The sequence below is a fragment of the Calliopsis andreniformis genome, chromosome 9, assembly GCF_051401765.1.
Source record: "Calliopsis andreniformis isolate RMS-2024a chromosome 9, iyCalAndr_principal, whole genome shotgun sequence".
Taxonomy (NCBI): Eukaryota; Metazoa; Arthropoda; class Insecta; order Hymenoptera; family Andrenidae; genus Calliopsis; species Calliopsis andreniformis.
This window is the reverse complement of record NC_135070.1, coordinates 21,125,689-21,150,860: the sequence shown is the minus strand read 5'-3', so window position 1 is coordinate 21,150,860 and position 25,172 is coordinate 21,125,689. Positions and strand designations below refer to the sequence as shown.

The 25,172-nt window shown below is 36.2% G+C and overlaps 6 protein-coding genes across 6 annotated transcripts; all 6 read right to left on the bottom strand.

Moving 5' to 3' along the window:
- Positions 1 to 1,799: 1,799 nt before the first annotated feature.
- Positions 1,800 to 7,395, bottom strand: Tm2 (tropomyosin 2). The gene is made up of 7 exons (XM_076385984.1): positions 7,269 to 7,395; positions 4,968 to 5,258; positions 4,552 to 4,685; positions 4,292 to 4,480; positions 4,143 to 4,218; positions 3,926 to 4,058; positions 1,800 to 2,197 (listed from the first exon to the last, which is right to left on the bottom strand). Exons 2-7 carry the CDS (start codon positions 5,205 to 5,207, stop codon positions 2,115 to 2,117), a joined length of 855 nt encoding a protein of 284 aa, XP_076242099.1. The 5' UTR covers positions 5,208 to 5,258; positions 7,269 to 7,395; the 3' UTR covers positions 1,800 to 2,114.
- Positions 7,396 to 7,799: 404 nt separating this feature from the next.
- LOC143183505 (odorant receptor 94b-like) lies at positions 7,800 to 9,470 on the bottom strand. Its single transcript, XM_076385053.1, has 6 exons — positions 9,467 to 9,470; positions 8,984 to 9,377; positions 8,471 to 8,806; positions 8,184 to 8,388; positions 7,940 to 8,099; positions 7,800 to 7,849 (listed from the first exon to the last, which is right to left on the bottom strand). The coding sequence occupies exons 1-6, from the start codon at positions 9,468 to 9,470 to the stop codon at positions 7,800 to 7,802; spliced, it is 1,149 nt and encodes a 382-aa protein (XP_076241168.1).
- Positions 9,471 to 9,962: 492 nt separating this feature from the next.
- LOC143183504 (uncharacterized) lies at positions 9,963 to 16,224 on the bottom strand. Its single transcript, XM_076385052.1, has 29 exons — positions 15,965 to 16,224; positions 15,661 to 15,862; positions 15,430 to 15,585; positions 15,261 to 15,303; positions 15,208 to 15,219; positions 15,118 to 15,141; positions 14,907 to 15,008; positions 14,742 to 14,796; positions 14,235 to 14,651; positions 14,135 to 14,188; positions 13,811 to 14,066; positions 13,341 to 13,721; positions 13,085 to 13,264; positions 12,972 to 13,017; positions 12,853 to 12,913; positions 12,682 to 12,712; positions 12,471 to 12,571; positions 12,402 to 12,411; positions 12,336 to 12,347; positions 12,265 to 12,288; positions 12,075 to 12,199; positions 11,889 to 12,015; positions 11,813 to 11,837; positions 11,752 to 11,764; positions 11,338 to 11,700; positions 10,846 to 11,235; positions 10,564 to 10,768; positions 10,203 to 10,358; positions 9,963 to 10,019 (listed from the first exon to the last, which is right to left on the bottom strand). The coding sequence occupies exons 1-29, from the start codon at positions 16,048 to 16,050 to the stop codon at positions 9,963 to 9,965; spliced, it is 3,714 nt and encodes a 1,237-aa protein (XP_076241167.1). The 5' UTR covers positions 16,051 to 16,224.
- Positions 16,225 to 16,259: 35 nt separating this feature from the next.
- On the bottom strand, positions 16,260 to 16,747 carry LOC143183503 (uncharacterized). The gene is made up of 2 exons (XM_076385050.1): positions 16,386 to 16,747; positions 16,260 to 16,332 (listed from the first exon to the last, which is right to left on the bottom strand). Exons 1-2 carry the CDS (start codon positions 16,745 to 16,747, stop codon positions 16,260 to 16,262), a joined length of 435 nt encoding a protein of 144 aa, XP_076241165.1.
- Positions 16,748 to 17,547: 800 nt separating this feature from the next.
- On the bottom strand, positions 17,548 to 19,074 carry LOC143183502 (odorant receptor 4-like). The gene is made up of 6 exons (XM_076385049.1): positions 18,713 to 19,074; positions 18,290 to 18,651; positions 18,229 to 18,232; positions 17,922 to 18,123; positions 17,691 to 17,846; positions 17,548 to 17,598 (listed from the first exon to the last, which is right to left on the bottom strand). The coding sequence occupies exons 1-6, from the start codon at positions 19,072 to 19,074 to the stop codon at positions 17,548 to 17,550; spliced, it is 1,137 nt and encodes a 378-aa protein (XP_076241164.1).
- Positions 19,075 to 19,904: 830 nt separating this feature from the next.
- Positions 19,905 to 24,675, bottom strand: LOC143183501 (uncharacterized). The gene is made up of 22 exons (XM_076385048.1): positions 24,314 to 24,675; positions 24,175 to 24,282; positions 23,778 to 24,113; positions 23,656 to 23,728; positions 23,597 to 23,616; positions 23,549 to 23,555; positions 23,256 to 23,498; positions 23,014 to 23,169; positions 22,446 to 22,488; positions 22,356 to 22,404; positions 22,204 to 22,282; positions 22,143 to 22,148; positions 22,036 to 22,089; positions 21,948 to 21,965; positions 21,874 to 21,901; positions 21,640 to 21,780; positions 21,296 to 21,599; positions 20,808 to 21,150; positions 20,693 to 20,742; positions 20,393 to 20,594; positions 20,160 to 20,315; positions 19,905 to 19,958 (listed from the first exon to the last, which is right to left on the bottom strand). Exons 1-22 carry the CDS (start codon positions 24,673 to 24,675, stop codon positions 19,905 to 19,907), a joined length of 2,832 nt encoding a protein of 943 aa, XP_076241163.1.
- Between the last annotated feature and the right edge of the window lie 497 nt (positions 24,676 to 25,172).

The following is a 25,172-nucleotide window of genomic DNA, read 5'->3' as shown; positions in this document are numbered from 1 at the left end:
TTGTTTTTAAAGATATTTATTTGATTTTTTCTCGGTTTCTTTCAAATTCAAACCCCGCAACTTACGAAGATATTCGGTTTATATTTTGAATTGTTAAGACGATTTCCTCTCTTCTTTCATTCTTTCGTCTCTTTCATAATCGCATTCATGAAATGCTACCAAGTGGTCCTATTGCTAGGTGCAATTGATACACCAAATAGTGTAATGTTTTTTTGTGTAACGTTATATAGATAATGAAAACTGTATAATTAGGTAGGAATCGCGGTATAGTTAGTATAGTTTTGCATCGCATTATTTATTGTATTAGAGGAAACAAATACCATTTTAAGTGCTTGATTTCATGACATTTGAACAACGCGTCGTCGAAATCATGATTGCACTAATTATTTTCTGACATGATAAGAGAACAAGAAAGCGCAATTATGAATTTGAAACCTGATCAATCGGTCGCTTGGACAATGGAATTATACCGATTGAGAAAACAAAGATATTGATTCTGTGAATGCATATTATTGTATTTTTCAACGGTTTTATATAGTTTACGTTTTTATAAGAATTGTAATTATTTTTGTCTCGTAAGGCAGTGTGCTTGGAAATCAAAGAAATCCCTTTAGCGCAAGGGCATTAGCGGAAACTGTTGAACAGTTGCACTGCTATTGTTAGATCATTGTCATCGTATGCAGTGTCGTTAAGTAATCTTTTGAATTGAATGGTTAGTTGAATCAAAAGCTTTTACACAGATGTATGAACCGTATTTTTTATTAGTCAAGTAAACCGAACATTTTATACATTGGTTAATAATAAGTATAGCGTGACTAATTCTATTCGATTCCCTGACAGTGGAATTTTTAGAAAAAAAATCAAGTGGCCTATCCGTGAAATGTGTCTCACAAAATGAGTTCTCTCATTTGTCAGCGAAAAAATCGACATACAGTGCGTTGATAAAAGATTTTAACGACGAAAACGATCATTCGAGAGTTTTTCTATCAGTATGACTGAATCGTCGTGTCCGTTGTTTTTTATTGTTACACTTTTATATACACATATACATTTATATGTATGTATGTATGTACATATATGTATACACATGTGATCGTGTTTCTTGGGTATGTATGCATGCGTGTTTGTGCGCCCACGCGTATGTGCGTCGTGCGCTACTTTCTTTTTCTTCTTGTTTTGTAGATACTATCCACATAATTTCACAAGATTGTATATTTTTATTTGTTGCATGTTTAAGTTGTAATTAAATTTTCAGTTAGCGTGGGGTGTATAGTGCGTGTTCACATATGGATGTATGTGCACGGTTGTCAAAACAATTATTACGAAAGCTTGAGTACCTACACTCGAGACAGAAAGTAAGGTTGTATAAAGGTATGCACAATTACGCGAATTGAGATTTTCCGACGATTAAATGAATTGTAAATAGTAGATACAGAATCGCGATGATTAATCTGTATAAATAAAATAATTCGCGACTTTCAAAGATATAGTACAAGAGAACACTCCTGAATTTATATGCCATTCGGTGTACATTTATACATTCAGTGTACATTCAATAAGTACCTTCATGATTAATAAATATCTCATATAACTGTGCCTCTATAAATATATTATCAGATGCATTTACAGAGAAAAAGCTGATCCGAAGTGTAAAATTAACGGTGGAATAGTGAGTTAGATTCTTTTCTCACATTCCTAAGTCGCGATACTTACCTTCTCCTGCAAGAAAATCGGCTGAAGAAATTTTCACGGCTGAAGAAGCGAGACTCGTTAGAAAATGAAACTAGTTTTCAACGAAATCTACTGAAAGCGCGTACAATTAGTAACGCATACCACATTGCAGCAGTTTATTGGGTCTCGTGTAATGTTTTGGTACAACAATGTAACAGAGTAAAGATTTCTTACGATCTCCAGTAATGACCATCTTCGTCGCGGTAACGTTGTATAATTTAGGTAAATAAAGTTGAAACCTTGGTTTATCTTGAGCTCGAGCTTCTTTTGCTGTTCTTGCAACGACGGGTCAAGTTTCGAGAATCCATCATGCAAAATATCGTAGCTCCATCCTCGTGCAGGATATTATAATCGTTATACGAAGCATAAAAAGACGAAATAACTTAGTATCCTGCCAATTCGGCGAACGTAGAGTCCATTTCGTCAGCGAGTGATTTGTATCTGTCCTTGTTGATACCCAATTCGTCTGGAAAAGTTAAGAAAATTGTCTGTCACTGAAATTCTTCTTCAAACTGATACGGTTGTTTTAAATCTAATCAATACATATTCTCTCTACTTGATTTTTTTTGCGCCTGGCTGGTAGATACTTTCGATTCGTTTCAAATTAGACGTATGCATAGCAACATTTTTTTTTATATAAACCTAAGCTTGTTTAACAGACAGGCGCAGATCAATACACTACTCGGTTTAATGAATTCAAGTCTCACTGTTTATGGTCAACGTAAACGTAGGATTTATCGTTTCTTGTTTCGTTTCGCTACAGAAAGAATGTTAACCCTATGCAAAAATATTCACGCGCAATTGGGACATTCGTCTCAGAAAAAATATGCTAGTTTCTTAAAAATCTAGGGATACATGTGTCGTACAACGTGGTGTATGTTGATGTATTTGTACGATACAAAATTGTACACAAAAAGCATCGTGTCGCACATTTGCACGTGTGTGAAAGCAAACGTAAAGTAACAAGCATTAATAGTTTTTCTTCTATAGATAAGAACTACACTTCTCTCTATGTGCACTTCTATAGTTTGATTGGTTAATCACTTTGCTCGACGCATGCAAGAATCGTGAGGTGTAGTATACCTTTGCACTTGAGTGTAAGGCACACAGTTCGCGAGGGGTTGGTGAATGCACCTGACGTATGACGGCCCACATAAACGTGCGAAGCGAGTTTTTTTTATTCTGTTAAGCGCCTTGTGTGCTTATGTGTTCTTATGCGCGTATATTAATAGATAATGTACAACAGAAACGATAGTTACAGACAACGAAATTGGTTCTTACGAAACTAAGCAAAGCACTTTTAAATTGAACGATTCGAATAATCGGTGTTCAGATGGTGTAAAAAAAAATTGTGAAACAATCAGAAATATTTGTAAACGGAGATTATATGAAAACTGAAATTGCATGGTGCAAATTTGATATGAGCGTGAGAAAACGAAAAAAGCGAAAAACGTACTGCAAAAAGACGTTTGTTAAAAAAGAAAATAAAAGTACGCCCAATTTTGAAGCTATCGCAACGAAAAAGGAAAAAAGTAGCTAAAGCGGAGAAATTTGTTCGGAACGAAAAAGACAACGAAAACGGAGTAATTTTGAATGGAAGGAATCAACTAAAAAAGTTTGGAGCGAGTATGAGTGATATTCGTTCGCTTTAGTAGCCAGAAAGTTCAGAGAATGTCTTGTCCAACTCTTCGCAAATCGTTTTGCGTTTCTCCTTCTGCTGGTGCAATACGTCTGTAAAGAAAATTAGTTGTGTTGCACGACGAAGTGTTGTTCATTATCGCGAAAATGTATAACGAACACTACCTTGGCAACATCTGTAACTAGGAAACAATTGTTACAAGTAAAAATGAATACATTTTTGGAATCGATCTCTTATATCCTGTTTCCTTTCAATTAACGAATCTTAAACTAAATTACTTTATGATGCGTTTGTTACGTTTGATAGAACGTTCCTGACATTGCTCAAGGTTGGCAAACTGGCCACGAATCTTTGATTTTATTCCAGCGTAACGAAGACTCGTTGTCATTTTGCCAAGTTACGTCAGAACTGTCTAAATCCGACGCGAAAGAATCTAAAAATATTCCGGGACTATAGAGAGTACATAGCGAAGAATTTGTCAAAAACTAGATCTGTTCTTCTCATTATGGAATAATAATTAAGATATATGGATAGGAAAAGGAAGCGTAGACTAACCTTCCAGCCTGTCAACCTCCTTCTGGAGTTTCTTCACTGTTTTCTCAGCGAATTCAGCTCGCGCTTCGGCTTCCTTCAACTTCACCGTCAAGGTTTTGAGTTGGCGTTTGAATTCTTCGACTCTTTGATTAGCCTGAAATAATCCAATGAACAGTTGTCAAATCGCTGTTTATCTCTTCCTGTGTTCTGTTAAATATATATAACGTGAAGAACCCACTTTCTCTTCGGATACTTCTAAAGACTTCAAGCTGTTACCAACGACTTTAAGTTCTTCTTCCAGCTCCATGATCTTGCTGCAACATCAAAAAATACTTTCTACGATATGTTCATCTTTCTACAAAGAAAATCTTCGAAAGAGACACTCACGCTTCGCCAGACTTGACTCGGTCCTCAGCGACTTCTAAATCGTCTTCAACGGAGGCCAGTTTTCGCGATACTTCATCAGATTTTCCGTCGGCGTCTTCTGCAAGAAGACGCGCTTCCTTCAACTGATTCGTCAACTGATCCATCCTCTCTTCATCCTGCTGTGCACGGTTTTCTAATACTTTGCACATACTGAAAGCAGTATCATTAGGTGAGGTGACTACAATTGCACGAGTGATTGAAAAGGTTTGTTAAAGAATTACCGGCTGGATTCATCAGCAGCCTGGGAAGCTTCAGCCAGCTTGGCAGTGGCGGTGTTGAGTCGCTCTTCGGATCGCTCCAAGTCTTCTTCAAGCAATTGCACTTTTCGGTTCAAGGCGGCAACCTCGGATTCAGCCTACAATTAAAAAACAGTGTTACTCGTTGACTCTTATTTTCCTAAAGAAGAGGAGAGGAATGGAGAAACAGATGATTTCGTGGGCTAAGAGTTGTATCGTTATTGTTGTAAAACTGCGTTACATTAAGTCACCGACCTTAAAAGAGAAAACTGATTCGATGACGGAATTAAAATGAAACGTCGCGGCGAAAAAGTCCGTTGGACAGGAGCCAAGATAAACTGGAGCAGTTACAGCTGTAGCTGAATTTCTGCTCGAATGGAAAGAATTTGAAGGACACTCACGTTAGTCAGAGCCTTTTCTTTCTCTTCAAGGTCCTTGTTCGCTTGTTCCAGGGCTTGTTTGTTGGCCTGGAGGTCGCCCTCCACCTGAGTTAGCTTCTTCTGCAGCTCACTAACTTCCTCGTTGACCTTATCCGCGCGCATATTCGCCTCCTTCGCCTGTGTTTCGCAGGCATCGGCTTTATCCATCGCATTGTCCTTTTCAAGCTTCATCGCTTGCATCTTCTTCTTGATCGCGTCCATGGTGGCGACTTTTTTTTTTTGCCGGCTTCCTTCAAGAAACTATCGAATTCGCTGAAATTGCCCAGTTCCCATACGTTTAATGTCATATCGAACTTTTTTCCGTATGGTCGGTTTCGATCGTGTGCCAGGAGTTTGGGGTAGAAAGAGATCTTTGGCTAAACAATTTCTTATTTTCCTTCGAAGTATTTGGATTGTAAAGACGTTATAGAATATCGAATTTGAAACCTCATCGCCGCGCCGCGCCGCGCCGCGCCGCGCCGCGCCGTGCCGGTTTAAAAGTTCGTAAGACCAAGAATGCGTTCAATGGCTTTGTAGATCACTAGCTCGAAATGTGGAGGTGCGGGGACGGGCTGGAGGTTGCATATTTCGACGATCCCCGTGAGTTCTGCGAGTCATAATCCGGCGGATGAGAGGGTCCGGCCTCCGAACCACGAAGAGAGGAGCATGTCGGTGCGTCTACGGAAATAGCATCCATAGGCAGGCTCTATAAATATGCGCGGAACGACGAAGAGAGGACGGCCGGTGTTTCGGAGGCCGCGACGCGAGGAGGCCAAAAACCACGAGCGTAACCCAGAAGAACGAGCTTTACTTGGCCGCCACCGACGACCGACATTCGATCTAACTGCCGCGTATTAATAGCATTTACGAAATCATCGCCGACACCTCGCGATTTCGTGGTTAGATCTTGAGAATTTGCTTTTCCCGATTGTCAGACATCGAAACGGATACATGTTGCTCTCGAGAATAAAATCATTTCAAAGGACTGACTGGAAAAGAATGCGAACAGTATAAGATTAGGGGAGAAACAGCCTCTTGTTTCGTTTAATTGATCGTTCAATAGCTGAATAGCTGCGCTCCTCCCAGATATTAATAGCGTCTGGAAGGTTTTGGCATCTGGTTATCCATGAGTGCCAAAATGACATAAGAAAGTAGATAGCAGTAATGTTTTCAGGTTTTTATTGCGTGAAATGTGATGCGTTCAAGCGGCGTTTGCAGGAATCAGCGGTGTAGGGAGTGTGTTAGATGATATTGCAAATGCTACTTACAACATTATGTTACGTTAATCCCAAAGATCAAGTTCTTGAAGCGTTAGTTGCAGTGCTGTTAACTGGCAGCGTTTAGAATATCTCGTGAAAACGTTCCAGGCCCCCTATTTGCTAATCTCCCTGTAAAGCATTTCAATCACGACTATATTCTCGTTTCGTGCATATTTTTGTAAACAAATTTTTATGAAAAATAATCACTTGAAATTAGCAATGAACTAGTAAACACCGTAAGTTTTTTTGCTGTGACATAGATGAATTTTCTCGTTTAGGTATTGTTGCTTCTAAAACATGCACAGTTCCATCGAGTCGCTCTGTAAACGATAGCGGTTGAAAATAGCATGCATAAATGGAACGATCCGATGGCGGCAACTGGTTTATTTTTGCCGCAAAGTGGACTACAATCTCCTATCTTTTTCGTTACAATATTTGCGTCATTCGACCCGTTTTTTTCACTATTTCTGTTATACTACCTGTCTAAAACATCAAATGTTGATGATGATCGAACGCAAAGCAGAATTATGAAATGAACGCTACTTACAAGCATCCGCAAAGCAGAACATTGTCTAAAAGCTTCGAGGTGAAAAGCCACCCCGTTGCTGAAGCAAAGCTGATCAAGCGACTGCAGGATTCTCGTTACGTGGACCAACAGATTTTCGGGCGAAGATCTATTAAAGCTGAAGCTCGTTAGTTGAGAAAGCAGCTCCATTAGTAGTGTCATCGTCGATGGTAATTCGAGTCAGGGTTAGCTGTTAGTCCTTCTCTCGCCACTCGATTGGTACGGTCTTCAGGTTTCTAGCTGCATATTCGGAATATTGCCGACGAAACCTGCGTCACGAAATCCTCCGGCAGGGTGTAGACATTTTTCTCGCCGTTTCGTGGCTCCGTCCACGAATGTTTCACGAGCAGATCAATGCACACGTTCATCCACATTCTCGCTTCCGTTCTTTCGCACTCCCGATTACCGATTTTAGAATAGAAGTCTCACTGGGAAGAACTTTGCGATAAGTTCACTTACCTAACCCGAGCGAGCAGAGTGCCGCGAGTCGAGTGTCTGAGGGTGTTTCGGAAAGCAAGCTTCTTCTTCAACGAGAAGCAACGAGAAGTTGCGGCACCCGAACTGAAGCTGAAGGTGGGGAGCCCAAAAATGGATCGCCACGGAAAGTTCTTAGAGGGTGGGGTCCTGCACGTTTATTTTCTGCTCGCGCCTCCTCGAAAATTTCTTTCACCTTCCAATGGGAAGACATCGCTGGACCTAGCGTTCTCCAGACTTACGGATCGATTTGGAATCGTTGGCTAATGCTGAATCGACACCAGCGACACGAAATATCTCTGCTGTTTAGAATACCTGGGAATGTTACGAGGATGTTTGTGCTCCTCGCTGGTCAATTGGATCGAATTACTTGATGCATTCGCAAAAGACTCATAAGCGTTTGTAGTTAGCTTAGATTTATTGTATAGAAATATTGTGATTTAGTAGGTAACAATTGCTTCGAAGCTTAAAGGTATACTTCTACGGTTGGATTACCGCATTTTCCCTCCATCATTCCTAGTTTTGAGAGGTTTGTAGCACGCTATACGCCGAGTAGGAACTTTTAACTAGCTACAATCAGAGGGACAGAAACAATAAACCTTCGGTTAAGCCTTCGTGTAAACTAACTCTGAAGAACGTAATAAGGTACACGCTACTAACAATCATGTAGAAGTCAAGATTCACCGTAATCACGTACACGCTGTTAAATTCGATGGGCGATCGTGTACGATCCATAACGACCAATAGAAGTTTCTTCGTGCCCTCGTTTAACTCTGTCCAATCGATTTGAAAAATAGCCCTCGCTAAACCTATACTCTAGAAAAAAGTAAAGAAATCGGCATTACTGTTTCTTTTTATACATTTCTTTGTTATCAGAACAAGTTACAGCATTATGCGAACCTTCAGTTTTACTTCGTTTCCATGCCAACAGTAAAGAAAATTTTGCAACATCATCGAGCTCAGATACATCATTGTTGCTAAAAACGTAGTATTGAAGTTATCTTCTTTCAATAATTGAGCGAGGCCTAGGCATAAACATAGGAAACCTCCGGAAAATTGCGCAAAAATGGTTATGCTTAACGTGTCGTTTGTCATTGTGGCTAATCTGCAATAGAGTTATATTTGTATCGATAGGATTAACCAGAGCGTTCAAATGAAAAATAACAAGTAATTTGATCGGCTATTACTGGTAAATGTTATTGTGATGACGAACAGATTTTCGCAAGATACTCTTATTTAGGTTTCCGTTCTGTAGGCGGCACTCAAGTATGTCGAACTGACAGCACATTTGCATCAATAATCCGCAGAACAAAGAATCACAAGCGACGTGTATGAAAGATAGAATGATTAAACTCAATAATTGATACATATGCGTTAGTCGAAAAGCTATCGTAGATGAATAATTGTACGGTATCCAGGCTTCATATGTTAGTTTATTGTTTTGAAAGTCAATCAGGTATGCCTTCAAAATATTCACAAGAATTGCAAACTCTATGAACATCAGGTACCGAAGAGCATTGTTCCTAGGAATATCTCTGATATTTAGTCAAAGTGTATTGTATTAGAAAAAAAGTTAATAAGACGATTTCAATCTTATGTAAAAAGATATGCATGTAGACACGTCTATGTACTTGTATGAAAGAAAACTTAATTTTTTAATTAAATAAATACTTATATAGATGTAAGAATGTAACACTGACTCCATTTGCTTGTCATATTTCATCTGAATCCGCATTTCTTCAGCGTTTAATGGAGAACAGGGGTGCTTTGTAAAAGTCTTGAGAAGCCCTATTATTCCTTTTCGATAAAGTAGTAGATTTGTTATTTTACAACAGCCAACAAACGATGCAATTAATAGATAAGTACTTTCGACGAAATCATCTACATTATTAACGGTAAGCGAATTTATAACTTGAGACAGCGTGAAACTGAAGCTTGTACATATAATGATTACAGAATAAATATTGTATATGGCCCTTCTGCATCGCGAAGTCCATGAAATGGGTCGCCAGCCTCCAGAGTATGCAATAAGTTTGAGAATCAAGGATATCTCCATCGTTTGAACCAACAGATGTAGATTTACACTTCTGTTTCCTCGAAAATTAAGCGTTAATTCGAAATATATACGACACTTTAAAATACAGAATTATTGCGCTAGGAGCTCAGAACTGAAGGACGTTCACTCATCGACTGCCTGTGTACTTATGTTTCACGGACAATGACAAGAAAACTCATTACGAATGCACCCTTTCTTTGCATGTCTTTCATAACATTCTATTGCAATGATCAATTTCATCGCAGGGAAAATACCTGCTGTTTAGTTCGTTGTCAACCTTATCATTAGGTATAATGATTTTCGATGTGAAAATAGTTTGAGATAGTAAACAAAATTGTTCTTTTTACACGCGAGTTTCCCTTCCGTTTCTCAAGTTTCCATGAGATCATAGAACACGCTTATCAAAGTGAATGGATTGCAGTTTGAACTTATTCATGTGATTTTAGTAATGTGATTATGTCATTTTACTGTGATCGTAATGGAATTACATAAAACGATAATGTTTAAGGGAAAAATGGCACACAATTTCATGATATAGTTATATAAAAGTACAATGTATAATATCCGTATAAATGTAAAACTTACGAAGATGCATGTCCGCACTAGCAATATCTTTTAGCTACCTATTTATTTGAAGAATCTTTTAAGATGTTATATGAAGAATATGTTATTTTCATGATCTGTAACGCACAAACATTATATTAGTAAGAATAGATATTTTTTCTGGAATTGAAGAGAAGAGAGAAGGCATTTCTTTAGTATAATGATTGGTAAAATTATAACTCGAGTCTGAAGAATTTCTCGACTTCTTAACCCCTTCTCTCTAGAAGAAAATGTTAATATAAAAGTAGTATCCTACTAACAGTCATAAAAGAATCTGTAGACAAAGTGACGATATGTCCACTTGTCATTCTGACGGGTCTCTTAGATCTTGCCATGATCATCAATAAGTTCTTCATCATATTGGCAGGTAGAACTGTCCAATCCATTCCATAAATGGCTTCACACACTTTTTCGCTCTACAAACATTACTCGTGCATTAATTGTATAAAATAAATTCAAATATACACTGTACTCGAAAGTGATTAGAAATATTTATAATTGATGTATCAATAATTCAAAAGAAATTCTAGTTTCCACCACTCTGTGGTTCATATTTATGATAATACCTATAGGTAATACATAAGAATACAATGACTGAAGGAAAGAAAATTCGGTGCCAACCTTTAACGTCACCTCGTTTCCAAACCAGCAGTATAAATATACCTGCATCAGCATACAGCATAAATAGGAAAGATCCCAAAGAACTTTTATATCTAATGAGTTCGCTGTTGATATCTTGTAAATGGTGAGACACAACACTGTCGAACTTATGGAGAACTGGAGGAACATCATGTATTGGAAAACTGAGTTGACGATTCGCGCGAAACTGTAATTATATAGAAACATTATATGACCATACAAGTTAAGAAATATTTTTTAAAGAAATACTTTTAATGAATCTACTTGTAAACCTCCAGGTGATAGTTGATTAAATTTCTAAAAATTCGATTCTTTTTCCTTCTCAAATCTTCCATCGATGTACTATCTCTTTCTGCTTCCATCAGTAAAACAGGTAAATCACGTGCTCGATGGCAAAATATTTCGAATTGGGCGCCTGCTTGAATCATCAGCCCGGCAATTAGGGTTTCATTGGCTACGCTGGCGTTCGCGCAGATCATCAAGCCGAACGTTTGATGCAACAGAGATGTAATGAAAACTTTCTTCGAAGACAGATCGTAAGGTACCCAATTGGACACAGGTAATGTCCTAGTTCTTATAAACTTGTCGAATTGCGCCACGGTTGCAAACGACGCGGCGGATTCGTTCAGGATTTCGCAATATATAGTCAATTTTCTGTAAAAAATTGTCGGGTAATAATTCACCGTTTCCAAATAGGAAGAATAAAGAAAACTACGATTATATTGATTTCGAAAGAAAAGAGTTAAAGTTAAAAACCTCGCATAATTGTCGAATCTCTTCTGTATGGCCGCCTCCTGATTGTTCCTTGGTTTACAATTTTCCGTCAATAAACTGTTAATCACATTAATAATTTGATCACGTTGAAGAAACAGATTTGCCACTTTGAAGCAAACACCTAATACTGAGATGAACAACGAAAATTTGTCTGTCGTTGTTTCCAGGTCTTTGCTGGTCAAAGAGTCGATTAAACCACAAAATGCAAACGAGTACAACAATAAAATCATAAATGCCGAATAGATGTTGTACAGCCAATATCTGAGCGAATGAACTGGCCATTCGATCGGTCTCCAGTAACCGCTGTAAGTTAGTAGGGCAAATGACAGAGAAAGCTTACGCATCCTCCAATGTTTCGAAGGGTCGTTTCAAAGGATGACCAGTGCTAGATAAAACTCAAAAAGTGACGCTTTTTAGGAAAATGCTAAAAATTTGTTAGAGTTTCTATTTAGATAACAACTAGAACTGTTCTTGAACGCTTGCTGCAGCGACATTAACCCTTAGTTTTCTTTAAGCTAGACTGTTTTCTTTACCCTCTCTTTGTTTCTAACGATTTTTCCATTCGACCCGTAGGCATATCGTATTCCTATTACCCTCTTGCATCCCCTCTCAAACTTCATAATATTAAGGGGACGATAATTATTCCGCAATGACTTCCGCCTCAGGAAAATTATGATGGAATTCAATTCTCTGGACTTTCATAACTACTGATCGTATACATTCTCTTGACTGAGGGAAATTGTTCTCTGTAAATTTGTCGCGACATATGTTTCTTTATTTCTCTTCCGGTTCTTGCAATGTGTCGTTCTTGTTTCAAATGTTCAAAGGGAGGAACGAATCGGCGCTGGAAACAAGTAATGACTCATCGACATTTACTAACATCGGGTTCCTCTGTGACGATTAACCAACCATCGGACACAAAGTCGCTTCAGTCTATTCTTGTTAGTCGTAAGAAGCAGGCTCGTTTAACAAGCATTTGCATTTTGAGGTCGCTAAATTTGTAAGTATTACAGATTCTTTTTTATCCATGTCATTGACTTTCAAACATTTAATTCACTTTATAAACGTATACGTAAAATTCACGAATTATAGTACCTACTCATGTATCCTCCTACTAAACAGTTGGAGGAGGTCCAGGAAATTTATTTAAAGATATTTTGTTTTGACAGTCAACCAAACAACGTTTTCTGAGTTTGAGTAAATAGTTAACTGGTCCCTAGATGTTTTAGAATATATTGTAAAAAAGCTTTAGGAATTTATAAATGAATCTATTAACTGGTCAAAAAATTGTAGTGCAAAGCTTTTTATATTACCGCAATTACCAACTTGTAATATTTCTATTATGTGTACAATTTCACTGTACGAAGAAATTGAAAAATGATATATTTACACTTTATTATAGTTACTTTCTTCAATCTAGAGTGATTTTTCACTTGATGTCCCAATTTGAGTAGGTTTTAATATGGAAGTGATTTTTATTTATATCAAAATTTCTACATTATGATCTTTAGATTTTTCGTGTTGACTTCCTGTTGTAATTTTTTTTCTTTTGCTTTTTCTTATTGCTTGAACAGAGATTCTTTAGCAAATACCGCGAGGAAATTTCCACTAGTAACTCAAATTCATTGTATCAGAATTTAGTTTGTTGAAGCAAATTAAATGCTGAATAAGAAGTTTTGAGTAACTGTAATAAGAATTAATTACAGTCTTATGTCTGTAGTAATCGTGCCAATAAAATATGTTTTGTCCTTACAGCTTTGAATGATTCCAGATCAATGGTTACAAGATAACCGCTAGTAAATTCAATGGGTTCCATTGCTCGTCTTAGCATTGTTAAGAGAATCTTCATAGAACTGTTACTAAATAATATCCAGTTGCTTGCGAATATTTTGTCAGTTACTTCAAGACTCTAGATAAAATATGAAATTACATAAAATGTTATCGTCGAAATTGGAAATAAAATATCTTTTGTAGTAACGATGAACCTTAAGTTTCACTTCGTTTCCATACCAACAGTAGTAAAATATCTGCATGAGCGTACACGATGCATAAAATACGATATCTAGCAATTTTTCATCCACATTTGTTTCCGTTACGTGGTATAGATCCAAGCATATAGTTGATGTACTTGTTAGAAACTGCAGGAGCATGATTATTTTAAATTCTTCATTCACCATTTTGGCAAATCTGCAAAGAATGTAAAAAGAAAAGAAAACTAATTTGTGTTCGACGATAGCTAGAAGAAAATTAAGGAAGTGACTGTATGGAATAAAATAAGATGAAAATTCAATGTAACGAAACGAACGCAAAGTTATCGCTTCCGATTTGTGTCTTATTTTATCATACAGAATCACCCCGTAAATTTTCTATAGTGCCTCATTTAGTTTACTTTTCACCAATTAGTAAAAATTAAACAAAATTTTAAACTTTCAAGGTGGAGAAACTAGGAAGCTGCCAACTTGTATATGTCGCTATGGTGGCGAGCACATTGTTTCACCAAATCATTTCCATCTTCCTCGACATTCTGCAGACGATATGCGAATATCTCGAACTGACAGTGAATGTGAATTAAAAGACCGCTGAATAAACTGTCGCACGCAACGGTGGAAAGAGTAATAACTATTGAAGCCATTAATTGATGAACGTAAGTGAGACTGAATGCAAGGATGGAAGTATAATCGTAGGGTAACCAGGCACGATACGTTAATTTCCTTTTCTCAATGTTTGTAAATAGTGCTGTTATAAAGGTAAACAACACACTGAATTGAATTAAAGTTACATAAGCAAACGTATTCCATCTGTAAAGATACAAGAGTTACGCTTCCAGTCATGGCTAACGATAACGAACAATTTTTGTTTAAGAGTGTGTTTCAACTTACTCTGTTATTTTGTGGTATCTTATTTGTATTTCCATTTCCTCTATGTCTTGTGGCGAAAATGGTTCTTTTTGTAACGTACCGATCATGAGCATAATATTCCTCCGAGTGAATAATAAATTGCACATTTTAATGCAGGTGACAAACACTCCCAATGTTACATAGAAATTGTCACTGAAGTCATCCTGATTGTCAACAATAAGAACTAAATCCAAAATTTGGAAAATGCAGAGCGTATGTATCGTCAGAAACACAAAAATTGAGTATATCTTATATAAAATCTTTTTAAACGGGGACGTCCAAGATGATGGCGCCGAACATCCGCATATTGTAAGAAGGATGCATACTCGCTGTAATAGTTGCATAGTTGATTTGATAAAAACTGATTTTCTATTTGTGTGTTTACAAATAACTTTTACTCTAATAAAGTATAAATTACAAGAAGAAAAGAAAGAAAGAAATTCATCGATGCGAATATGCTTCTTTACTCGACGAGGTTTCAATTGTCACTGTCGTCTATTATAAAGTATTGGTTTTTCTTCTACCTTCCCGAACATATCAAGCGCTTCTCTCAAGTAATAATTCTATACTAAGCGTGAGTTACGTTATTACCATAATTATCGACCATACATTCAGTCAAAATGTATAATTATCTGTTGAAATGTAACGTCAGACCCCTGCTCTCTGTAATTCCACTATACAACCTTCTCTCTATATTTTCGTGAAAAGAAATAACGCGTTGTAAATTCACAGAAAAAATCAAGTGAAAGAAGAACGCTGCAAACAATGCTTAGTCGATCGAAGAGAAAGCTAAGAGATATTATACAAAGGGTGAGTTATCTTTCAGCTATAAAATATCAGAGGATTCAGTAAAATTTATTGCTACATATTGTTATCGCTGCTATGCATACTTTGTCACATAGACATGTTAACAATTATTTAACGAGTGTTTTTTTTCTTTGTTTTTCATTCTTACACGTATGTAACCCTTCCAACAAGAAACAATAGAAACATAATATTAACTTTTACCATTTTGGAGCAGGTTGAACACTGAGTAAGAAGTTTTCAGTATCTGTAAAAAGCATAGGTTTAGTAGGAGTCTTATTTTAGTTAGATGAACTTTAAATGTAAAAATAATGATCCTTTTAAGAAGTAACAATTAATTGTTATATAATAAGAGCTAATATTTTGTACTAACAATCTTAAACGAGTCGAGATTCATAGATACAACATGCGTGCTGGTAAACTTGATAGGTCTCGTTGCACGTCTCATGATCATCAAGAGGATTCTCCTGCTGTTGTTATTCAGTGATATCCAATTACTTTCAATGATGTTATCAGGAATTTCGAGACTCTGCGAAGGAAAATATTCCATCAAATTTAGGCGATTCTAATAGGTAGCGCAAAATTTAATCGCAGGTAAACGAACCTTCATCTCCACTTCGTTTCCATGCCAACAGTAGTAAAATATTTGTGTAAGCGTACAAATCGCGTAGAGTACTGCTTCCATAAGTCTTGCATTGAATTCCGTTTGCATAAATCGATAAAAGTTGAAACACAGTATGGATGTACTCACCAAAAATTGAAGGAATATGATTATTTCGAATGAGTTGTTCACCATTGTGGCGAATCTGCAAAAGTTTCAAGTTCAAAATTTTGCATTTGATTGCACTTGAATGCACGGAAAAACATTTTTACTTTCTACTTTTTCTCTAATAAATTCGAGCACAAACCTGTATATATGCTCATGGTGTCGAGCACATCCTTTCACTAAAGTAGTCTCATCTTTTCTGATATTCTTCAGTCGATACCCAAGCATCTCAAGTTGACAATAAATGTGAATTAACAAGCCACTGAATAAAGTATCCCAGGCAATATTTAAAAATGCACAGATTGTCAGACTTACGACTTGATGAATGTAAGTAACCGTATATAAAAGTGATGAAGAATAATTGTATGGTACCCAAACGCGTAGTTTCAATTTTTTATTTCTAAAATCTGTGGAAGCCGACGTCCCAAACATACATATTACACACAGGTCGAGTAAAACCGCGTAGCTAATTGCAATCCATCTGTCAAAGTATTTGTTAACGGTATTTTTCTTCATTTATGTCTTCTCCTGAAACATAGCAAATCAATTGAGCAGAGACTTACTCCGCAATTTTGTCGAATCTCATTTGAATTTCTGCTTCATTTGCATCTGTTGGTTGGAAAGGATTCTTTTGAAAAGTCTCGATCAAATTTGCGAAATTCCTTCGGTTAATCAATAAAGTCCACATTTTGCAGCAGGAAATAAAAATTCCGATCGATAGATAGAAATTGTCACTGAAATCATCTTGATTACTGACGTTAAAAACTAAATCTAAAAACTGAAACAGCAGGAGCGTGTGTAACAAGAAAAACGCCAAAACTGTGTAAATGTTGTAGAAAAACTTTTTGCACGGGGATGTCCAAGAAGAAGGTCGCGAACAGCCACTCGTACTGACGAACGCAATTGTCCAACTTAGAATGTGCATCCTCGCTTCCTACGAATTTCTGACAAGCTGTTTCTTTTCATAACAAAAAAATGAACGAAATGAACGTTCATGATTGCAAAATCGTCATTGAGTTGCGACACGGCAACTACGACTGTGATTGATTTACGGTGTGTTAGGTATCACTATTGCCTATAGACAATCGATGTTCTATACATTCTATCAAAATAGTATCGTTTCTTCCATAATCTTCCTTTCCGATTCACGAACTATATCATTATCGACTCTATCATGCATTCACATTTTTTACTATAACGTTGCATCAATCGTTCGCGATTTTTTACCTTATTTTTCTCTACAATGTTCCCTACTGTAGCTCTTTACGCGAGGCTGAATTTCGCTGAATAAGTCAATGGAAAAGTTGACGACACATGATTAAAATATGTATAAATGACTAGCAAGGAATCGAATGCTACAAACATTTTTAATGTATAAAAGAAAATGAATATTTGAACGGCGTTAGACGTTTACCATAGTAGACAGTATTTTCGTTCGTTTAATGTTGCCGACGATTCCCCTTCGCAAGGGAGATGACAAATCTAGAAAAGCTTTATGCAAAAAGCGAGTGTTTTGTTTCAGCGTCATAATATCAATATTTCTCGGTAATATTTATTGTTATTTATATGAACAATCTACATTGCTCAACACACTTTTCGAAATTTATTATCATTATTTATCTTCTCTATTCTCTCTTTGTCTGAAGCTATATTCTTCCACGAAGGAAAATGAATATGATTCTCTCTGCGATTAGAAACAATTACTTTATTGTTTGTACTATTAATCTATTTAGTCGTTTTAAGCATGTTATACGCAGAATAGGAGGTTTTGAGAAGCTGCAATAAATAGTGATGTTTCATAAATCCCATGAATTTTGACAGTGCAATTGTGCTTGCGTGTATCAAAAATATGCTTAATTCATACTGACAGACATGAAAGATTCGAGGTCCATGGACACAACGTGAATGCTAGTATAATCGATAGGCACTGTTGCTCGTCGCATAATCATTAAAAGAATTTTTTTAGTATTATTGCTCAATGATATCCAGTTACTCTTGAATATTTTGTCAGAAAGTTGAAGACTCTACAGAGAAAAACGATACACGTTAAATTTCGTTTGGTCAATCATGAGCTGGATCTTCTCATCATTGGAATGGACCTTTAGTTTCACTTCGTTTCCATACCAACAATAATACAATATCTCCATTAATACGCAGACTGTATACGAAAATGTCTCGAGAAATTTCAAGCCTATTCCTTCTTGTGTCAATCGATAAAGGCTGAAACAGATAATCAACAAACTCGCCAGAAATTGACTGCCTATGATGAATTTGAATTCTTTATTTACCATGGCCGCATATCTGTAAACATTTGTTGAACAATCATTCATATTTTCAATGAAGTATTACAAGATTCACTGTCTCTATCAGTTAAACGAATACTAGAATCGTAAGCGATTCCTCAACGATTCTTATAATTTAAGAAAAAAAGAAAATGATAATGATTTGAATTTGAAAATGTCTAAGCTTAAAGAAAGAAAGAAAACCAACTTGTATATCTTGCGATGATGTCGAACACATTGTTTCACTAATTTATTTTCATTCTTTTTAATGTTTGTTAGACGGTGCTCTAGAATTTCGAGCTGACAATAAGTATGTATCAATAGACTGCCAAACAGAATGTCCAATGCTACGTTTAAAAGTGCGCCATACGCCATACTCGTGACTTGATGAAAGATAGTAAGAAAGAATAAAGGTGGGGAGGAGTAATTGTACGGTATCCAAGCTCGACAGATTAGCTTTTTGTCTTTCAAACCTCCAAAAAATGGTGTTACCGACAATAACACTACACAACATACTACTAAGGTCGTGTAGGTCATCGCACTTAATCTGTAAATAAATTTGTTCAATATTTTGATACACGTATAAGAGCGATGGTCTCTGAACTTACTCGGATAGTCTGTCAAATTTTTCTCGAATCTGGTTTTCCTCCTTATTCATTGGCGAAAAAGGTTCTCTGTCGAGGGTGTCCATCAAAATAGCATGCATGTCTCGATTGATGAGAAAGCGAGACGTTTTGTAGCTACAAACTAATATCGCCACTGTTATGTAGAAGTTGTCACTGAAGTCCTCCGGATTGTCAACGATAAAGATCACATCCAAGATTTGGGAAATCAAAAGAGTATGCACGATAAGTAACACGAAAACCGTGTAAATATTGTAGAGAAATTTCTTTACTGGTGATGACCACGAAGGCGGTGGCATAAAACCACAGACGACGAGAAGCATTCGTATCCATCGTAATATATGCATTACTTATTCTACTTACAAAAATTATCTAGGCACTCGTTCACAAAGAGACCGCTTAATTTTTTTAATCGAATCGGAAATTTGACGATTCAGTCGAACGAATACGATCACTTTTCTCTTGAAATGCTAATAAACCTTTGCGATAAAAAGACTTTTAAGAAATACATTTATTTCGCAAAGGAACACGGAATTGTTTGCATTTGTTGATAAACATAAGTGAAAAGAAAGCATCACGCTGTTAGAACAATGATTATTCAAGAGGCTTCAAATACCACCCATGGCTATAGAGTATCGATATTTTTCCTATACTTTGAAAAGAGTTACTATTTTCTCCGAGCTTCCCCCTCGTGAACGTACAACAGACTGTATTATTATTGTAATTACTCGGAATGCGACTTCCTCATTTATGTAATTACTTCTTTTAAGGATAACCTTGAGCTTTGCTGTTCGTAACTTCCCTCTGCTTTTATCGAAAGAAATGAATAAAGAAAAGTCAGGGAAAATTTCTTGAGAAAGAAAAGGGAGACGACAATTTAGAGACATTTTTCAGGAGTGAATAGGTTGAATGCGAGTCGAGTTTGCAATTCGAGTTGACAAAAAATGCGAAGGATGAGGTCAGTCTTTATTTTCTAAAAACTAACTACTATTTTCTGCGATATTTATTGCTACCTGCATCCTGTATTGCAGTCTACATACATCATTTCGTCTTCTGTGTGCGATCAATTTGATTTTCTGCTTTCTGGGTTTCTATTCCTTGTAGAAGTATCAGTCCAACAGATTATCAGATATCAGATTGTCTTTCTACATTTGGCAGTTGTCCATGACTTTTTATCCTATCCCTGGCCTCGTTGGAGCAAGTTATATGCCGAGTAAGAAGTTTTAATCAACTGTTTGGAATAAAATTTTCGATAACGTTCAATTGTCAATCGTGAAGTAACAGTAAGACCGTTTCTCTAGAAAAAGAGTAGAAGTTAAGTTGAAGGATTTGGTTTTGATTATAGAAGCGAGGGGCAAACAATTACGTTGGTCTGTTTCTTTTTCAACAGAAACGGCTTGAAAACTAAAATTAGGACGTTTTTTCTACTGACCGTCATGAAAGTATTTAAATTCATCGAAATGATGTAAATGCTAGTAAATTCGATGGGCACTGTCGCTCGTTTCATAATCATTAAGAGAACTCTCATGGTACTGGTATCTAAAATAGACCAATCAGTGGCAAATACCGTGTTGGGAACATCGAGGCTCTGTATACGAAAAAATGTTACGTAGAAAATTTGGCTAATTTAAGTGAAAAACAAATTTCTTTTACTAAGAAATAGACCTTTAGCTTCACTTCGTTCCCGTACCAACAATAATAGAATATCTGCATGAGTATATTGAACGAGTAGAGTACCACTTCAAACACTTTTGAACCCAATTCTCTTTGCGTGAGTTGATAGAGATTGAAGCACACTGTGGATGTACTTATCAGAGACTGGCTGAACATAATCATAGTAAATAGTCTATTCACTGTCGTTGCAAATCTGAAATAATTTCAAAGACCAAATCGTTTCGGCCGAAGTGCTATTCCTCAGTTATAAAATTTGATAATTTTTCAGTATTTTTGTCTAAATGTCTCTACAAAAATTTGTGTTTAAAGAGTGTTAACGAGGATACTGAGAATTTATTCACCTATTAATTAGTACATAATTATTATTATCAATGAACTGCTTGAGTTAATTGTATAAATACGAAACTAACTTGTATATATGGTCATGGAGATGAGCACACCGTTTTGCTAAATCGTATTGATCCCTCTTAATTGATTTCAGGCGGTGACCGAGTATCTCGAACTCGCAATAAATATGAATCATGAGGCCACTGAAAAGACTATCGCAGGCAACAGTGATGAACGAGCAGTATACAATGGCGATGATCTGACAAACGTATGTTGTGCTGAACGACAACGACGAAGTACAGTCGTATGGTAGCCATGCACGATACAATAACTTTTTGTGTCTGAAGTCCGTGAAAAACGACGTTACACACATTGACGCTATATAGAATTTTATTACGACCGTGTATGCGACGGCATTCCATCTGTAAGCATATTCGTCTTAATCACTGACCACCATTATCTTCATTTCTTTTTACTTCATTTTTTACAAAATACATACTTACAGATTAAAGAAAATATAAATTTTCCATTAACTTGCTATATTTCTAGTACCACCAAAACACTTACTCAGTTATTTTATCAAATTTTGTTCGAATTTGAAGTTCCTCAATATTCACTGGTGAAAAGGGCTCCTGCTGCAGAGTGTCGATTAAAATTTGAATATTATTTTGGTTCATTAACAAAGTACACATTTTGAAGCAGATACCAAACACTGATATCGTAACATAAAAATTATCACTGAAATCGTCCTGATTTTCGACGTTAAAAATTAAATCTAGAAATTGCGAAACTGATAAAACATGTATCAACAACCATACGATAGCTGCGTAAACATAGTATAAGATCTTTCTGTGGGAAGATGTCCAAGAAGCTGGCCTCAAACAACCACACACGCTAAGAATTTTGCATACGTAACGCAATATGTCCATTGTCGATTTTGCGAAAGCTTATCGCGTTTGTTTTGTCAGATAGTATTATAAATCTTGCGGTGCTTTTGATTCTAGGTAACACGTCAGAAATGGAACATTTACGAGTTTTTGCATCTTTTAACACTGACAAGAACAGCGAAGAGAAATAATTATTTATTTGATAAGTAAGCAAGGGATAGTATAGAAAAGGGGTAGAAAATCAACACTGTAGTTCACTCGGTAGACATTTAGGCATCACTGACGACTATGGAATATCGACATTTCCGTTGTACCTCAAGAAAAATAATTACATTCCTCTCTGAACTTTCCTCTTAGCGTGCGGGCTATGTTATTATCATAATTACTGACGACTTATGCAATCATTTTTTCAGTAACAACCCTGCTATTTGTCATTTTTTCTTCACTTTCTCTCGTATAGAATTTCACTGCGCCCTATACCAGTTGAATTTTACGAAAGAAAATATGAGAACAGGAAGTCAACAAACTGTTTTCTGAAATGTGAATAATCGGGGTATTATTCGATTGTTGTTCGTTTTAAGTGTGTGCTTCGGTTTCCCGTATTGGTATCATTTGTTTCGAAAGTAAGCGAATAAAAAAGAACGAAGTAGCGTTAAATAGTAAAATGCTAACAATTTCATGTATAATTTATTGCTATTTTAAGCCTCTTGTTGAACACTTTCAACTTATTCTTTCTTCACTTGCTTTCTGATTCTTCAAGATGCATGCCTGTACAGACGAATGTTGAACCTACATTGACGGTACGTCAATTAAGTTTTACTATCCTTGGCCTTGCTGAAGCAAATTGTACGCCGAGTAAGCTGTTTTGAGTATCTATAATACAATGAAATTATGTAGGTATAACTTGAATTTCTGCATATTAATTAATAAATAACACGGTATTTTTGTCTTCGAGAAAGGAAGAAGTGTTAGATATTTGAAGGGGTGATTTGAAATGGTAATATAAGACGAAAATGAAGAATTAATAATTGTATGCAAGGGTTTGGTCTCAAAATATTAACTGCTAAAAAATATGTACCTACATCTAAAACTGTGTGTAAAACGTGTCTGACTTATATATGCTTATTCTACTGGCAGAGCCACTGATCTGTCTATACTACTGAGTACAATATGCTCTTACACTGTTGTAACTGTTTCAACTGCGCCATCTTTGCAACAATTTTTCAAAATACAATTTGTTCGTGTAACTACTTGTAATTACAACTACATTCCTCCTTTCTCAATGAAAATAGTAGAATAATTACTACATTAATTTGGAATTCACAACCATTGCATAATTTACATAATTTACAGTTAAAACAGAAAAACTTCAAGTAAGTTAATTCATTTTATACCGACATTTACGAAGGAATCGACATTCATCGATATAATGTGAACGCTGTTAAATTCTATGGGCACTCTCGCTCGCTTCATAATCATTAAAAGAACTCTTTTAACATTGTTATCTAACAGCATCCAGTCAGTTCCAAAGATTACATTCGAGATCTCAAGACTCTGATGGAAGAACAAAAGATATGACAAGAATATATATGTCGTATTACCATTAAGTTTCAGTGATTCAGTTAGTTGTGATGACAAACCTTCAATTTAACTTCATTTCCGAACCAGCAATAAAAGAATATTTGTGTGAGCATACAGCAAGTGAACATCACTATGGAGAATATCCTGGAGTCTTTCGTTTCTGTTAGCATATAAAGACTAAAACATACAACCAGTGTACTCACTGCAAATTGTACGAAAATAATCATATTGAACTCTTTGTTTATCATGCTCGCGAATCTGTAATTGCACACAATTCGATTTCTTCTATTTTTCGTCAAAAGCTTATCATAAAATTTGACTAATAAATTATATGATCTTTGAATTCACTCACTCCTGCACTGTGTATTCAATTGTACAAATCAACGTTTACTCACGGTACCGATTTTCGATTATATTCATCTTTCGTAATTAAAGATGCAGCTTGTTAATATCTTATACGATAATTTTTAGAAATTTCAATCTGAGTCCATCAGTGTTGAACCAGTGAAGGGATGGAATGATCGATTTTTGTCTAAATTGTTTTCGCATTATTGTAACGAGTCGAAGTATGGGAAACGAACCGATAAACATATTCGTGGAAACGTGCACACGATTTGGCCAACTGATTCTCGTGTGTTTTTATTGATTTCAGACGATAGCTAAGGATTTCAATTTGGCTGCAAGTATGAATCAAGAAACCGCAGAGTAGACTGTCACAAGATACTTGTACCAGAGAGCCAGCAGTCAAGGCTAGACTTTGTTGAATGTAAGCTAAACTGTAAGGAAGCGGCGCAGAATAATTATAAGGAATCCATGATCTCATAGGTAATTTTCTGCTCTCGTAATTCGACAGACCAACAATTATTATTACAACCACCGTCGATTCGACCAGAAGCGTGTATAGAAGCGTAATAAATCTGCAAATATGTTTTTATTCTATTACCGAGCGTTGATAAAATAATACTTCAAACGAGTAACTTAGATTCTTTACTAAACAACTCTTTTGCGCTCTTTAGTGACGATGCTCCGCTAAACGAACGATTTCTTTTACGGACCAAGCCACCAAATATTTCCCAATTTTTGCTCCTTAATTGTTAGTCAATACTATTGTACTTACTGAGCTCTTTTATCGGATCTCGCTCGTATCACATTTTCCTCTTGGTTCTCTGGTAAGAAGGGCTTTCTCTTGAGAATATCAAGGTACGCGACGATTTTTTCACGAATTTTCACTAAGTTGTAGAATTTATGGCAAGAAATTAGCATCGCCAAAAACATATAAAAATTGTCGCTGAATTCATCTCGATTGTTGACGTTTATAAGAATGTCCATGAATTGACAAAATGTAACGCTGTAGATCAACAGCAGCACTATTACCATGTAGACTGTGTATAAGAATTTCTTGAACGGTGAAGACCATGAGAGTGGACGCCAACATCCGCATACCACGAGTAATCGAAAGATCCATTGTAGGAGATACATTTTTCTTCGTTTTCAATGATATACCTTCTAGCTGTATTTTAATGATTTCATATTTTGTTTAGTTACGAAGATTTCATAAGTTCTTTTGTTGAAACATTTTTGAAAGGTGTACGGTCGACTTCAGTTTTTACTGACCAAATGTTTCTCTTCCTCGATATCGTTGTAAGCGGTAAATAACAAGATTAATGAAAGAACGAAACGTAGAACGACCATAGAATGTCGATACCATTTGTACTGCCTGAAATATGCTAGTCTCCACTTCCGCCAAAGGGAGTAATCGTTCAGGGAATTTCCCCTTCTAATAATACACTACGAACTATGTTATTTTCGTAATTCCCAACAATTTCGCTCCGAGAATTACGTTTTTATGGATAACGTTCACTTTCTTGTTGTCTCGTCATTTTTATTCTACACATTGTCGTGCAAAAACATTCATATGTCATATTGTGAGTTTCCGTAGAATTATTTCTTGCTTACGCGAAACAAGTAGAAAATTT

Coding starts and splice junctions, on each gene's coding strand:
- LOC143183501 (XM_076385048.1), bottom strand. CDS start 24,675: ATGTATCTCCTACAATGGATCTTTCGATTACTCGTGGTATGCGGATGT. Junction 24,114..24,174: donor TTGTTTAGTAAAGAATCTAA/GTTACTCGTTTG, acceptor ACATATTTGCAG/ATTTATTACGCTTCTATACA. Junction 23,617..23,655: donor TGAAATTTCTAAAAATTATC/GTATAAGATATT, acceptor TAATTACGAAAG/ATGAATATAATCGAAAATCG.
- LOC143183505 (XM_076385053.1), bottom strand. Junction 8,807..8,983: donor AAATATGACAAGCAAATGGA/GTCAGTGTTACA, acceptor AGATATTCCTAG/GAACAATGCTCTTCGGTACC. Junction 8,100..8,183: donor GAAACGAAGTAAAACTGAAG/GTTCGCATAATG, acceptor ACTTTTTTCTAG/AGTATAGGTTTAGCGAGGGC.
- LOC143183504 (XM_076385052.1), bottom strand. CDS start 16,050: ATGCTTGGGTATCGACTGAAGAATATCAGAAAAGATGAGACTACTTTA. Junction 13,722..13,810: donor ATAGCGACATATACAAGTTG/GCAGCTTCCTAG, acceptor GAGGCACTATAG/AAAATTTACGGGGTGATTCT. Junction 12,572..12,681: donor ACATAATAGAAATATTACAA/GTTGGTAATTGC, acceptor TAAAACATCTAG/GGACCAGTTAACTATTTACT.
- LOC143183502 (XM_076385049.1), bottom strand. CDS start 19,074: ATGCATATATTACGATGGATACGAATGCTTCTCGTCGTCTGTGGTTTT. Junction 17,847..17,921: donor GAAACGAAGTGAAACTAAAG/GTCCATTCCAAT, acceptor TTTTCTCTGTAG/AGTCTTCAACTTTCTGACAA. Junction 17,599..17,690: donor ACCTCGAATCTTTCATGTCT/GTCAGTATGAAT, acceptor TATTTATTGCAG/CTTCTCAAAACCTCCTATTC.
- Tm2 (XM_076385984.1), bottom strand. CDS start 5,207: ATGGACGCGATCAAGAAGAAGATGCAAGCGATGAAGCTTGAAAAGGAC. Junction 4,481..4,551: donor GCTGCTGATGAATCCAGCCG/GTAATTCTTTAA, acceptor TACTGCTTTCAG/TATGTGCAAAGTATTAGAAA. Junction 4,059..4,142: donor TAGAAGTATCCGAAGAGAAA/GTGGGTTCTTCA, acceptor GGATTATTTCAG/GCTAATCAAAGAGTCGAAGA.
- LOC143183503 (XM_076385050.1), bottom strand. CDS start 16,747: ATGCACATTCTAAGTTGGACAATTGCGTTCGTCAGTACGAGTGGCTGT. Junction 16,333..16,385: donor AGATTCGACAAAATTGCGGA/GTAAGTCTCTGC, acceptor ACATAAATGAAG/AAAAATACCGTTAACAAATA.